The sequence below is a fragment of the Passer domesticus genome, chromosome 10 (assembly GCF_036417665.1).
Source record: "Passer domesticus isolate bPasDom1 chromosome 10, bPasDom1.hap1, whole genome shotgun sequence".
NCBI lineage: Eukaryota > Metazoa > Chordata > Aves > Passeriformes > Passeridae > Passer > Passer domesticus.
Window position 1 is genome coordinate 35,166,067 of NC_087483.1, and position 14,882 is coordinate 35,180,948.

Genomic DNA, 14,882 nt, shown 5'->3' on the forward strand with positions numbered 1-14,882 from the left:
TTCAGCATTACTTTAATTTGAAAAAAATTAAAAAACCCAAACCCAACAACCGACCCACCTTTCAAGGGCTAATAACTGGCTCTTTTCTGGCTATTTTCAGGGCTCTATAAAATCCCTTCTAAGTTTTGGGCACCTGAAGTGACTGGACAATGAACTCCTAAGCAGGGCAGTGGTAGAACTAAAACCAAAAGTCACAGACCTGTGCAGTATCCTGTCAGCACCATGTCTTCCTCCACTAAATACTATTTTTTAAAATCACATAGCCCTTTTCACCCTTCCTGTAAGTTGCTTTCCCTGAGCCTCAAGTCACTGGCTTGAAAGCAAATCATCAGAGTTTTGGTAGCTCACTTGAGTTGTCAAGTCATACATCAAACAGAAAGGCTGATTACTGCCAAAATATAAACATACTTCTTATTTACAACAGACCTCAGTAGACATCTTACTCAATTCTCAACTACTCTTGCTCTGCAATGTCAGTAAGGGTGCCTTCTACCTGTGACATTCACCCTGAAAAATTTGATGGCAACACTTTCTGACCAGCGTTGTGCTTGTCTCTAACTCAGCAGCATTATGGCACAGGAAACTCAGATCATGACAAGATTTTTCACAATTATGAGCAGTAACTCGGTGGCAGAGTGCTCCTTTATGGGCCTGTTCCAAGAACTGTCAAAACCATCTTCCAGTTCAAGCAGGACAGTTTTGATCACCCCCTTACGTGGTTTAAAGAGTCCAATTTCTTTGTCAAGGTTCTCAGAGGAAGAAAGCAATTTCTCAAGGCACACAGCATCAGTCCCCGAGCGATTGGTCACTGTTATGAGACAAGCCTTGAGAGCCTGATGGCCAAGGTCTATTAACTGCTCACAAGACTGATAACAGGGGAAGCTGCAAAGGAAAACTCAGAATTCCACTTTGACAATCTTTTGCACTTCTTGCAGTATCACGGTGGAATAGATGCTGCCCAATACACAGATATTTTGTCAGAAACTATTTGTCATTTACGACTTCAAAAACAAAGCAAAAGGTAATTGCATCTGCACTAGATGGGAAGCTTTTAAGTCCCACTTAGTCTCAGCTCATTAATTTCACTTCTGCCTAATCAGGAAATTAGAGCTGACTTTGTAGCTACTACAGGCAGGGTGGAGCCATTACACCTCTAAGTTTAAGTAACAGGGTTAACTTTTTTGTTTTCTTCAGTGTAAGCTACTATTATTCTACAGCAATACCATCCAGTCCTTCCATCTCCTAAAGGGGTTTGTGTCAAAGATTTCTTTGTATTAGAAAGTTAATAACATACAACCCAAGTATCACAGGGAGGAGTTGTGCAGGCTCTTTATCAGTTTTCCATGGATCAGACTTCAGAAGTGGCAGAATTCTGATGCCCTTTTGAGGCCAACCAGTTCTGGCCATGAGCGCATGGTCAGGCAGGTGGTCACTGACTCCATCCCAACTCTTCTCCTGTTCCAAACCAACACTCCACACTACTGCAGGCACTGCTTGCACCTTCATAACCACACTCTGATCTTCACAGTGCTTTACTGCAGCTTTGCTTACATCCCTTTCCCAGTAATTAATTTTGCAGTTCATCTAATGAGTCCCTCAGCGTTTCTTTTGCTTTAATGGAAGTTAATTCCCACACAGTAACTGCACAGCTGGCAGGTATAAACAGAAGCCTTAAACTGTAGGATGATGTAGATCTAAGAGAGAACTCCTATGATGTGCTATTAATAAAGACATGAAAATTACTTTGACATCTATTATTTATAAATTTTTAAGAAAACCCAGAATCAAAGATTAGAACTCAATGAGACAGGCATCATAATTAGCACTGCTTACACTTCAGAGAAGATTTTGCTATTTCATTGCAAGCTTAGAAGCACAAGACATTCAAATTCTAGTAACAAAATTATTTTGACATTAAAAATCTTAAAAGCCCATTAGGGTCTAAAGTGAGTTATTTCATAAGAGGGAAAACCAGACAATGCTGAAATCTGAATGGTGGAAGTACTAGAAACAGAATGGTCCTATTATTTCTCCGCATCTTCTTTCCCCAAGGATGAAAAGAAATTCCACTGATTAAAAAAAAATACTTTAATGCATGTATCAGTTTTAAATCTACCATGCTACCTCCAAAGACCTAAGAAATAACAGTCCAATTTATATTGGAATAACTACTTATGCTTTTGTATTTGTAACTGCTCCTGGGTTACATCTTTTAATGTAAATTAAAAGCTGTTTTACTGTAATCACAGATGGCCCACATTTCTGGATTTTGTGACATTTTAGTCTTTCCTTGACATATGAACAATTTTTAAATACTTCTCACCACTGCTGCAGCCTTGTAAGAGCAGTTACCTACTGCTACAATGGCAGAGAGATGGAAATAATATGTGTAATACAACTACTCCTTTACCCAACTTGTGTATTCTTCTACTGAAGCCTGCACATTTTTTCCTGTCTGCAATGTGTATTCCACCCTCTTCCATTTCAGTCTTTTATATTCCCCCTCCAAAATACCTTTCTAGTATATTTATACCCCATTTCCCTTTTTCACTTACTGAGTCTCTTCACTCCCCCAGTCCTGTGGCAGTATCTTTGACTTTGCTCATTGCTGATCTGATATACCAAGACTTGAAAGCAATTCACTTTTGTAATTTACAAGATACAACTGCAGAACTCACTGCATCAAGGTTACAAAGCATCTTCAATAAATACCTGGGTTGAGTGCTTTAATTTATGTAATCTGCTTTCCTTAATGCTTTGCAGAGTACATTAGACATCCCCAGACTAATAAATTCAGATTTAAACTGGACATGTAGGAAAACAAAGTATTTCAGTATAGTGTTACCATTGTATCACATTAAACCAGTATTAATCATGTACCAGAACTGATATAAGAGATTTGTTTTATTTTGGACACTGTACTTGTTATACAGATACTATGTTGGAAATTATTCACAAGATCATGCAGCCTTAATTATTCATCCATGGTTCAGTTCTTAAGGAATCTTCTTATATTCTTCAGCATATTTGATGGCCAAAGCAGAGTTCTGTAGCATTAAAATCCCTTGCAATGATTCATGTGAGCATGAATCTTTTTATCTCACAGTGTCCTGATGTTGTCCACTCTCACACTTTTCAGAGGTATGCATAGAAAGAAGGGTAAGTGTAAAGCAAATTCTTCTATAAAACCTAAAGCTATTCTCCTTTTAATAAAAATCTCTGTAGCATTGACTTCAGGTCATTTAAATAATCTTCTTCCTTACAACCAGCGTGGCAAAATTCCCTGGCAATATTCTCCTTTAGCCACAGTTCTGAAGAGTCTTCCTGAAGTGAAAAATAAAAGATGTTCCCAGAAAAGAAAAAATCCTTAAAGAGACCTAAAAATGGGTAAAGGAGCTGTTTAAACTGGAAATAACTGCCAGATGGTTTTGATCAAGGTAGGCTACTCCAAGGCATTTTAATGACCAGAATTAACGAGAAAACTGTCGATTGTCAGATTTCTTGCTGATGTGTTTGAAGATTTTTGCTTTGTGGACGTTCTTTGCTTTCTGGTAGCCAAATCCCCCACCTCCACCTCTTTTCTGTAGTCTTCTGCCACGGTTGCTGTTCACATCTAAAATTTCATTGGTTAAAGAATTTAAAAAGAAGTGATTTGAAATATCGCATTTTGGATTTACTAAGGGTTATTGATGTGAGAAAAAAGAGAAAAGGCTAAGCTACCTTGTTAGAGAGAAAGCCACAACTTTGTGCCTGTGGTTCTAAATACTCCTCCAGCTGTCCAATGCACTACTCTTTCAAATTCCATCCACTGTCAAGTCTGACAGTAATTTAGATACAGCCTCCCACTTCCTGCTCTTGCCCCTCTATGCCAATATTCCATGACTAAGAAACTTAAGCAAATATATTTCAATGAAAATAATTTTGCATGGAGGAGAACAATACTTTGGAGCATGGGTGCATTTCAGAATCTGCCCAACAGGAACTGAAGCCTGTAAAACATGGACATGTGCTAAAGGAGATGTTTGTAGGCATTTTTGCAGTTAATATTTACATTTTCTTTGATAAAGCACTGTTGGAGCATGATGCATTTTATGGTTATTAGCAGAAAAACTCCAACCCCAACAACAAAACAGCAGAATTTGAGGTACCACAGGAATTCAGCAAGTTGCACTGAACATTTATAACGCAGAAATTCAGCTTTGAAACGCTGCAGTGAAAGGATACTGAGGTCAACAAATGGAGGAACTTTAAAACCAAACGAAAGGCTGACTTTGGGAAGATCCAAATTATTGACATCATAGATCTGCTTCAGAGAATGGGAGTCGTAAGCTCTGATGTAAGCTTTGTAAGCCTCCTGGGCTGACTTGTGAAGGAAGTAGTTCTTCTCTATCAGTTTTTCCAGCTGGTGAGGGGAAAATAAAACCATAAGAGACATAAACAATTACAGCTGTTAGAAGTTAACACTATATTCAACATCACACATTACATATTTTTTTCTACTGTTAGTGTCAATGACATTCACTTCTCACTTCACCAAAACTGCCCTGTGACATCAAGGTGCACAATGCTGTTATAAATGAGTAGAGGGACAAAAAATCCTGAAGCTGACTTAGAGTACAAAGCCTCAGCAATATGAAAATTTACAGAAATTTAAACTGGGTTGTCCCAAACAAGTTAATCAAGGACAATACACCTGCAGCCACACCATGAAACCATGTATGAGAACTGCCAGCCTGGCATCTGAACTGTGTGACTCCATGCAATTCCATGCACAGTCTGATCTATCACGGTGCCAATGCACTGTGAAATCAGCAGTATTAATTCTACACCAAAAATGGATACACCAGGGTAGACTAAGACATTTTATTTGATGTGAGTCAAGTTCCCAATGCTCATTACATCCCAGTGTTTCATTTGATATTTAATGTACATTAATTCAGCTCTCTAAAAATAAGCTACATGAGGCACCACTTCTTTCTGATTATGCTTAATTAGGAACCTCTCTCTGTAAGGACTGTCTTCACCACTTCCTGTACTTGATACTTTAAATTCCAGTTACTGTAAAGAAACTTTACAGAACTCTTATCAAAAGAATGATTCACAGAAGTAATAAACAATAGAAACTCACATCTTCAGAATTATATATGCTATTCCCCTCAATTCTGTGTTCCTTGGCTATTTTTGTAGCACAGGAGCACAAAAGAATTTTAGCTGATGTTGGGCTTTATTAACGCCAGCTAATTAAAAATACACATGGGTTTATATACTAACATTCCTACAGAAGCACTCATATTTTTGAGTTGCAGTCAGTATAGACTGCAACATTATCCATGCAAATTATAACAAAGTTATTCAAAGTAGTTGAAGTGTAAAAACATGTCATACCTGAGACTGGATGTCTGAGATTTTTGACCAAGAAAATTCAAATTCACTTAGTGGTACCTTAAAAACAAAAGAAATGAAATATCAACATTATTTACACTGTGTAAATGCTATGTAAGTGAATGTGTTTAAGACCAAGGGCAAACAGAAAACTATCTGGTAGGTAATAGTTTTTTTTTAATACCACAGCTGTATCTGTAAAGGGCCTTTACATCAGTATGACAGTATTATCACTTCCTTTAAGCCAGAGTAATAGAGACACTCAGTATGACACCATTTTTTACCACTTTTGCTTTAGAAGTTAAATCACTTTAATTAAAGTCACAAAACAAGTCCATAAGGAGAGCAACCAAGCAGCTCTGTGCAGTTGTTAAAATGATTACCTTTAAAAGAAGACTGTTCTTCTTTTGGAATTGAACAGAACTAAACTGATTGTTGAAAAACCAAACCAAACCCAACAAGCTTTGCCTTTAAAAATTGACAGAAGCTTACCCTGGCTTGTTTCAGATAACGAAGGAAGCCCAGTTCTTCTGGTCGTAAGATGAGCAGAGCGTGTCCTCTACCATTTATTCCTCTGGCAGTCCTACCAACACGGTGGATATATTCCTTTGGGAAAGAATAACAGACAACAAGGTCAGGCAGTCTTAATCGTCAACAAAAAACACACCAAAGTTAACCTCAATATCATGTAATGCATCATTCACTATTTGGGAAGACTTTTTTTTGGCACTGACATGTGGATAAGGGAAAACAAATGCTGAAGGTGCAAAGCAACATCAGGCTGAGACTAAAGCATTTTGTCTTTTACTGAAGAAAAATAATCATAGTCCATGGTAACTGAAAATTAAACCTTGATTTTAGAGATTTTTGAATTTCCCTTGTTTACAGTAAACTTTTACTAAAGTAAGTCTTTAAACAAAAAGCAAATTTCAACTGGGAAAGCTCAGGGATGCATACGTAAACTCACCCTTCTCCTGAAAAGTGTTTGGCTGTTTAGCTGATTAGATTTGAACTTCACAGCACAAACAGTATTTTAAAATGCAATTCTTAAGAAGGCAACCAAGGTCTTGGCTAGGAGCAGCATTTCCTAGGAGCTGGTGAAAGGCAGTGAAAGAAACCAGCAGCTGGATATGACCATGGCTGAATCCTGCCCTCTGTCAAGCAGCAGTTTCAGCTCTTCTCTGCAGCTCAGTTTGTAGTCAGAATTTGCTTTCTTGCTGTGACACTTGTCTATTTCCTTAACTTACCTTTGGATCATCTGGAGGGTCATACTGCACAATCCAGTCAACCTCAGGAATGTCCAATCCTCTGGCAGCCACATCAGTGCACAGCAGTATTCCAGACTCTGCATTACAGAACTGGAAAAACGTTGTAGTACGTTTGGTCTGTTTCTGCTTGCCCTGAGAGGAAACAAACACACTGAGGATGAAGTATCGACTACAAAAATAATTTGAGACATCTTTCCAAAACGTGCTTTTGTACAGACCAAGCAGGAACATTTTGCAGTGAAGAAACAAAAAAAAGCAACCTCACAGGTTTACAAGAAGTGGCACCCCTCAGAGGTTACAATGTATCTCCCAAACCATTAAAAATTGCATAAACATTCTTCTCATGAGCACAACATGCATGTTTCAGGTTAAGAAAAAGGACATTTGCAAATCTAGCAATATGTGAGACAGATTACAGGTTATAAAAGCAAACAACCAAACAAAACCAATACTTGTCACAGTTCTATCAATGAATAGCAAGACATTTCCTCCCCCAAAAAATATAAAAATAAATAAAAAAGGACAATTTAAAAAAGGACAAAACGAAAAAGGACATTTGTGATTAGCTGCAACTGTTTAATAGACTTTCAGTCAATTCTTTGTTCTAAACTGTGCATTTTGTGGTTTTGGCAAAAAACTTACAATGCTCATCCAAATGGTAAGAATTGGCACAGTAAACCCAAACATAACCCCGGCCTTAGGAAAAGCACAAAACCCTTCAGGCATCAGACTCTGGATTTCTCTGACAAGAAGCTGGCTCCATAAAATATTGAATTTTACTGCTTGTGAAAGGTAACTTCTTGGAAGAAAACAGAAATGTTGCTACACAGAGAGCATAAATCAGTATCAGTGTTCAGCACTGGTTCAAAAAATAGCAAGTCTGATTACTGAAGCGTTATTATATAATTTTTGCTTTATCTCCTTTCTCTACAGGCTAATCAAGACCATAATCAGTTTTATGAGCAGGCTGTCTGTGGACTGAAACAAACCAGGCAAATGTAAAGCCAGTAAGAGCTTACAGCTGTTACCAGAATAATTCAACATAAATCAGTGAATAAGATACTTACATGAATGGCCAAAACAGGCAGATCAATGTAGTTGAGTAGTTCATAGTGGTACTTCACTGACATACAAGAAGAAAAAAATACCATCAGTTTCTTCTTCCGGTTCTTCTTGAGGAATGTGAAGAGCAAAAGGAATCTTTTTTCAGATGGACAGACTACATAACCCTGCAAAAATTTTAAACGTTGTTAAACTAAAGTAGTAAGGAGGAAACTTGTGGTTTAGGAACACAATTACATCAGGAAAGGGTTACTTTGTGAGAAAAACCTCACCAGTTACACATCTGAAGCATCCCAGGTAAAAAACCACAGGGTTGTGTGTTCAGAGATCTCAACCCCCCCCACTAATGTTTGTCTTACCTGTTCCAGACCCTCTACTGTGGCTGTCTCCTTGTTATCATCAACCCCAACATACAGTGGCTCTTTCTTCAGAGAGATCTTGGCCAGATCTTCCACCTTTCTGGTCTGTGTGGCAGAGAAAAGCATCGTCTGTCTGCGCTCTGGAAAATATTTGAAAGACAGCCTCGCTTTTTAAAGAATTCAAACGGTGATTCCATAAAATTTAACTGCAAACTTCCCTGGGAAATCTTCCAACTAAATTCTAATTCAAACATACTGCTACTGGCAAAGAGGTGTAGTTGTATTATGGGGTGTACACCATGTTTATTCCAGCTGTCCCCACCCCCAAAATCCTAGCTGCTATCAAAACAGTGTTCTTTCTCTGTAAAAATGTTAATAATCATTTGCAATCCAATTTAGACACAAAACAAAACCAAGATCAATCTTCTAGTTGTAAATAAATTTCCAGGACTACTACAATATTTTTGTTTGAAAAAAATAATTCAAATTGTGTTTAATGCATCAATTACAAGGAATAGTTACATGAAAAATTAGGAGAAGAAAAATTTAAGGCAAATACTTAAACTTCTTCAAGATACTGGTCTTGGAGGTGATTGAGCTGCAAGTCAAAGCCCTTTTTCCTTGAATTTAAACCTTATTAGGAAATAATGAATTGCAGGAAATAAACATGCAGAGGAAGATGAATGAGAAAATGGTAACATTAAAGGATTTTGTATGAACAGAATTATATCTCTGAAGAGCATTTGAAAACTGTTCTTCATATAAATGATGTTGAATAAGTAATATATACTGGCTAGCAGAAAAAAAGGAGAGTGTAAGAAAACCACTATGAAGTTCATTTACAGAACTATAAAAATTAATAACTTCTATAATAATAGAGTCAGAAAGAAGACATAATGATAGTCAAGTGATTTTCAGGAAAGATTTTTTTTTTCCTTACTTGGTAAAAGTTTTATGATCTGTTTCATTTCTTCTTCAAATCCAACCTCCAAGATTCGATCTGCCTCATCAATTACCAAACACTGCAAGTTCTTGTACATGAAACCTGGAGTGTTCTAGAAGATTAACAAACTCACAGTCAGACAGGGAAAGGAGTTTTTATTGTGTTTTAACAAGCAGATTAGACATCAATACTGTATCTACCTGCATATGATCCAGCAGTCTTCCTGGTGTGGCTACAATGATGTTGATTCCATTTCCAAGCTTCTGTGCTTCTGCTGATCTGTTACTGCCCCCCATTATCAGACCATAGGTATGAACGTGATGATTCATAAGTTCTTTAAGAACCCCGTAGGTTTGCATAGCCAGCTCTCGAGTAGGAGACAGAATAATAACACCTGTTCCTGAAAAATACATCAGCCAGGGAGTCAGTCACAACTGATCCAAGCCCCTAATGGCTGCTTTGCAGTAAAATTCAGCTGTGAAATGAAGAGCCTTACCATTCCTAGGCATGAATTTCAGCTTGTAGATGAGCTCTACTGCAGGAATGAGAAACGCAAGTGTTTTTCCACTGCCTGTTTTTGCAGCTGCTAAAATATCCCTGTAAGCAGCAATAGAAAAAGAAGTATTTAGTTGACCATACCAAGAGAAGAGCAAATCTCACTCTGATCCATGCTGACAATGTGAAAAACTAACATGGCTTAAAGAAGACCAGTGGAGCTGGTACTAGGAGCTTGCTGGCAGAGGCAGGTCACAGCAATTAGTCAGTGAAGGCTGGCCTCAATGATCATGGAGATCTTTTCCAACCTTAATGATACCATGATTTGACTTTCTGACTCATGTATGTAGCTTGCCAGCAAAATTTACAAAACGTCTGGGGTCATTCGAATGACTAAAAAGCCCTGTTTCTTACCTGCCTTCCAGAAGAGGCTTGATACTTTTATGCTGAATTTCTGTCATGTGTGTAAACCCCATGTCGTTTATGCCTTTCAACGTATTCTCACTGACACAACCAGCCAGGGAAGCAAAGGAATTGTCTTCAAAAGCACCTGAAGTGAGGGGAAAAATGAAAAATATTTAAACTGATTTCTTCTGTTTCCTCTGCCATCTGAGATTAGCCAGTTCAAATTGACCTGCACAGAAAAGAATCAAAGGACTTCTTATCACATTCTAGCACAAAATCCAAAGACTGGCAAAATACTCTGTATTAATGAGTTCATAAGAATACTACACAGAGTTAATAAAAATGCTTCTTCTGTCAGATTTACTAGTTCTACACCTCCAGCTTGCTCTTCGTGGACTTCTTCCTGTACAGATAAGCATATGTGTATATAGGTTTAAAAAGCACTTTCACTACCAATTGTGGGACCAAGAGGTGTGTATATAATGCAAATTTCCAAGAACAGCAGGTGGGTGAGAGCAGTGCAGCTGCCAGTGTCACATCTCGTATCCAAACACCTGGCTCACAAAACTCACTGGGAAACTGGAACTTGCTCTGGAAGGACAGTGTTAGACCTTGGGATTTTTGCATGTGCATGAAAAAGAGAACACAAGATACCTGTTAAACCTAGGGGCAAACTGGGCACTTCATCCTCCTCCTCTTCCACTTCTTTCTCTCCAGAGTCCTGCTTATCTCCATCTTCTACCTCTGCAGATTCATCTTCTTCAGTTTTTGCTTTTTTGGTTTCTGTATCTGGAGTGTTATTTTTACAGAAGACAAGTCAGTTAGAAATACAAAGGTCATGGTTATCACGAAAAGCTGTACCACAGACTGAACTTCCTTTAGTCTATAAACCATGTACAAAAATTATGATTTTCCATGAGGTGGAAGAGAGCTGGAGGAGAGACAAGGTTTCTATGGAATTTTCTGAGGTACAGAGCAAAAATTCCCCAAGTTTCTTCTACGAAGCCCCCTTTGCATAGCGAAACAATGTACCTTGATGTGTATCACATGACACCTTATGTGGAAGCAAGATAGAATTTTGTTACTGGTTTAAGGACAATTTTTCCCATGGGCAATGACAACACCAATTTCCCACACCGTTTGTGCTCAGGATACGTGAGAAATTGCATCTTAGGTACCTGAATCTTCAGAGATGAAAGCACCTCTTCATTGCCATAACCATGATGCATGTCCCAAAAATCAAATACATTTTGAAAGCCTCTGTTCCTCATGCATGTTTAGATCTATATCTACAAACCTATGCATATAAAAACATGCATATAAAAACATATGCAAACCTAGCAATATTTCTGTGGTGCTTTTTTTTTTTTTTGTAGTTTTCCAGTATTTTTCCAGTTTCATAATATATAAATGCTGCCAAAGGCTGGACATATTGCTAAAAAGCTGTATTTGCTGCACAGCCAAGTACAGAGAGCACTCATCGACTCTGAAACACAGGGCATGTATTTGAATAAAGGAGTAAGACATCCAGTCAACCTTACAAAGCACAATCCCATGGAACAAGTAAACTGGCTATTAGTATGAATTAAGAATTCAAATATCGCAGCTGGAATGAAGCGGGTAAATCTTTAGACCTCAGGGACATTAAAGCGCACGCCTGACCGGCACATGGCGTTTCAAACTTTCCCCGGCGCCAAGGGAACCCTAAGGAGGCGCTTGTGGCGTCTCCCAGACTAAATAAGCCCTGGGAGACACGCTGTCTTTGCTAAGAACACGCACCATCTCCTCCATTGGCCACCGCTTTTCTCTTTTTCTTCTTCTTTTTCTTCTTTTCCCCGCTGCGGGGTCCGGCTCCGTCCGCAGGCTCCGCGCCCTCCTCGGCCGCTGCAGCCTCCTCCGGCACCGCCGCCTCCTCCGCCTCCTCCTCCTCCGGGGGTCCCTGAGAAGCCGCCTCGCTGGGCGAGGGCACTGCAGGCGGAGGCAGAGACAGACGGAGGACAGAGAAGGGAGAGAACACAAAGTTAGTCACGGCTCCGCCGGCGCTCGGCCGGGGAGAGGCTCCTGCGCCGCCCGCCCCTACCTGCCCCCTGGGCCGCCTGCAGCTTCAGGTTGCGCTGCCGCAGCTTCAGGTTGCGCTTGTGGATCTTCCTGCGGAGCAGCCGCATGGGCAGGTTGCTGGCAGCAGCCGGCACCGACATCGCGGCGGCGGGAACGCCGCGCTCCGGCACACGTGGGGAGGCCGCGAGCGGACCCGCCGGAACCGCCGCGCGCGGCGCCTCACGGGCACCGGGCAGCGCCCTCTGCGGGCCCGGCGGAGGCAGCGCCGCGCGGGGCCCGGCCCCGAGCCCTGCCCTGCTCACGGACTCGATTCCCGCCCCATTCCCGGCCCTGATTCCCGCCCCATTCCCGGCCCCGATTCCCGCCCCATTCCCGGCCCCGATTCCCGCCCCATTCCCGGCCTCGATTCCCGCCCCATTCCCGGCCCCCATCCCTGCTCCGCTCCCCGCCCCGCTCCCAGTCCCGCTCTCAGCCCGGAACACCCTCACTCAGGGTTTCCCTGAGGAGGAGGCTCGCCGTGTCTCACACAGACCGCCCCCAGCCCCACAACAGCCCGGTGGTGCTGCCTCCACCCATGGTCACGTGTCCAACGCGAGAAAGGGACAGAATTAAAGAATCAGGTTGGGAAAGAGCTCTGAGATCATCGAGTCCAACCTACGAGCAAAATCACCATGTACCCCGTGGCACTGAGCACCATGTCCAGGCTTTCCTAAAACACCTCCAGGGATGGTGACTCCACCACCTCCCCGGGCAGTTCATTCCAATGTTTAATCACAATTTGTGAAGAAATTCCTTCTAATATGCAACCTAAGCCTCCCCTGGTGCAGCTTGAAATTGTGTCCTATCACTGTTCCATGGGAGCAGAGCCCGTCCCCTCCTGTCAGGGATTGTGGATGGCAGAGGGCCCCGAAGCTCCTTTTCCCAGGCTAAACACCCCCCGCGCCCTCAGCGCTGCTCATCAGACTCGTGCTCCTTCCTCGGCACTCACTGCAGCCCCTCTGGAACTGCGGGCACTGCACTCGAGGTGTTTATTTACAGAGGCAGAGGCACTTCCCTGCTCCTCCAAACAGTGACTCCCCAAGGCTGACCCGCAGCGCCCACCTTCCTGACAGCAGAGGGCACAGGCAGCACAGGGATGTGCTTTGCCACCAGAAACCAGAAACCAGCGCCTTCTGAGACCCGAGACTACAAACTGAGTGAGGTTCAGACTTGATTCCTTGCTGTAACACAGAATAAACTGCGGAACTAATTCTACATTAAGATACAAAAGTAGTTTCTCACCATCTGTAATTGTTGTTTTCCATAGGTCGTTTGGATCACCAGGATGAGAATTAAATTTGTTTTACCATGTGAACCATGCCGTTCTGTCCAGACTTTCACAGACTGGATGCCACTGCTTTAATAAATTGAACGGATTATTGCTATTTTCATCAGCTGTATTTGAAACTAAACTGATCCATCCTCAACAAGAAAGGCTTTTGGTACAGACTCCAGAGGAACTCAGTTTTACCTGCTTAATTTTAAGCAGGTGCAAGTTCCTTACTGCAGCTCAGTGTAATTTAGGTTTTGTGTCTATTTTCTCCCTGACCACCTTATATTGCATTTGCAGAATGTATTTTTAAGTAGACATGGGTTTGCTCTTCCTAGTCTGTACTGATTTATATGGATGTGACTAGGTTTACTATTTGGATCCAGATTTAACCCAGGCAGTGCTTCTTTCTGGAATATGGTCTTATGCAGATAAAATGTATAAAGATCTGGACAGCAGAGAGCTGACACTAATACACTGACCATGCCATACACTGACCAACTGACAAAGTTATGTTCTTTGAGTATGGCATGGTCCTGATGTTCCCATCTTAACCAGTAGTGCCAGGATCATCTCTATTTTTGCTTTCACACGTGTCATCACACACCCAGCCTTGCCAAGAATTACAACCTGGTAAAGGTAATCCTGGTAAAGGATTCTGGTCAGGTAAAAGCCTTTCCATAAAGAACTCGCCTCAGTGTCCATGCTGGGTTCTGGCTGACTTGGCAAGTCTCTGTGAAATTGCATTAGTGTGGCACAAGGCCCACATTGATAAACTGTCCTGAGCAGTTGTGTCAGATCCCACTGACCTGCTCTGTTTCTACAATCAGCATGGCACATAAGGAAAACTTTATAGACAAAAGATGCTCTTGCATCTGTGTACACAGATGTCAAGGCATTCTGTATGAGAATTCAGAAATTACAGATTGTTTTTGAGGTGGGAAATTATCATGAGCTTCAAAATTGTTTTCTCTCAATATATTGTAAAACATGTTACTTAGAATTAACAAACAAATGTTCTTCTTTCTGGAAATTTCAAAACATGTTTTTTAGCTTCCTTCTTTTAGCATCATTTGTTTTTCTTCAAGCTGTTATTGTGGAAAGTCACAAAACAAAAAGAGACGACTCAGAAGATAATAATGATAATATTATTGTGACAAGTCTAGACAGTAATTTAAACCACTAACTCATGTTAATAGTTTCTCTCTGAATTTTGGCATTTCTTAGATAGCCTATGAATCCCCTCTAGTACAAGTGTCATTTTTGTCCAATACATTCATTCCTAATTGCTTGAGTTATCAGGGAATCATTACTAACAAAGGATTTTCTCAAATGGTTATTGAATTGTTGTCAAAATGTCCCAAATTTTCTACCTATGATCTTGCAGGAAGGTTTGTAGGGAAACATGTTTTGTGTGAATAAAACCTTTATAGAGCTGACTAAGTCTGTTTGAGATAAAGGTGAATATTTTTAATGGGCTGCTAATGTTAGTATTTTATCTCCCAGAGTTAATTCATCCTTATAGCCAAATTCAGAATATTTGTGCCTACTTACCATAAACTAACTTGTGTTGATTAACATGTAACACAGAAGTAGTCATT

The 14,882-nt window shown here is 40.7% G+C and overlaps 1 protein-coding gene across 1 annotated transcript; it reads right to left on the reverse strand.

Annotated features, from left to right (window-relative positions):
* Positions 1-2,886: 2,886 nt before the first annotated feature.
* On the reverse strand, positions 2,887-12,199 carry DDX18 (DEAD-box helicase 18). The gene is made up of 14 exons (XM_064435152.1): positions 11,995-12,199; positions 11,694-11,882; positions 10,569-10,703; positions 9,924-10,059; positions 9,511-9,611; positions 9,215-9,414; positions 9,012-9,126; positions 8,072-8,211; positions 7,718-7,879; positions 6,630-6,782; positions 5,875-5,988; positions 5,386-5,442; positions 4,225-4,402; positions 2,887-3,613 (listed from the first exon to the last, which is right to left on the reverse strand). Exons 1-14 carry the CDS (start codon positions 12,110-12,112, stop codon positions 3,471-3,473), a joined length of 1,941 nt encoding a protein of 646 aa, XP_064291222.1. The 5' UTR covers positions 12,113-12,199; the 3' UTR covers positions 2,887-3,470.
* Positions 12,200-14,882: the final 2,683 nt, after the last annotated feature.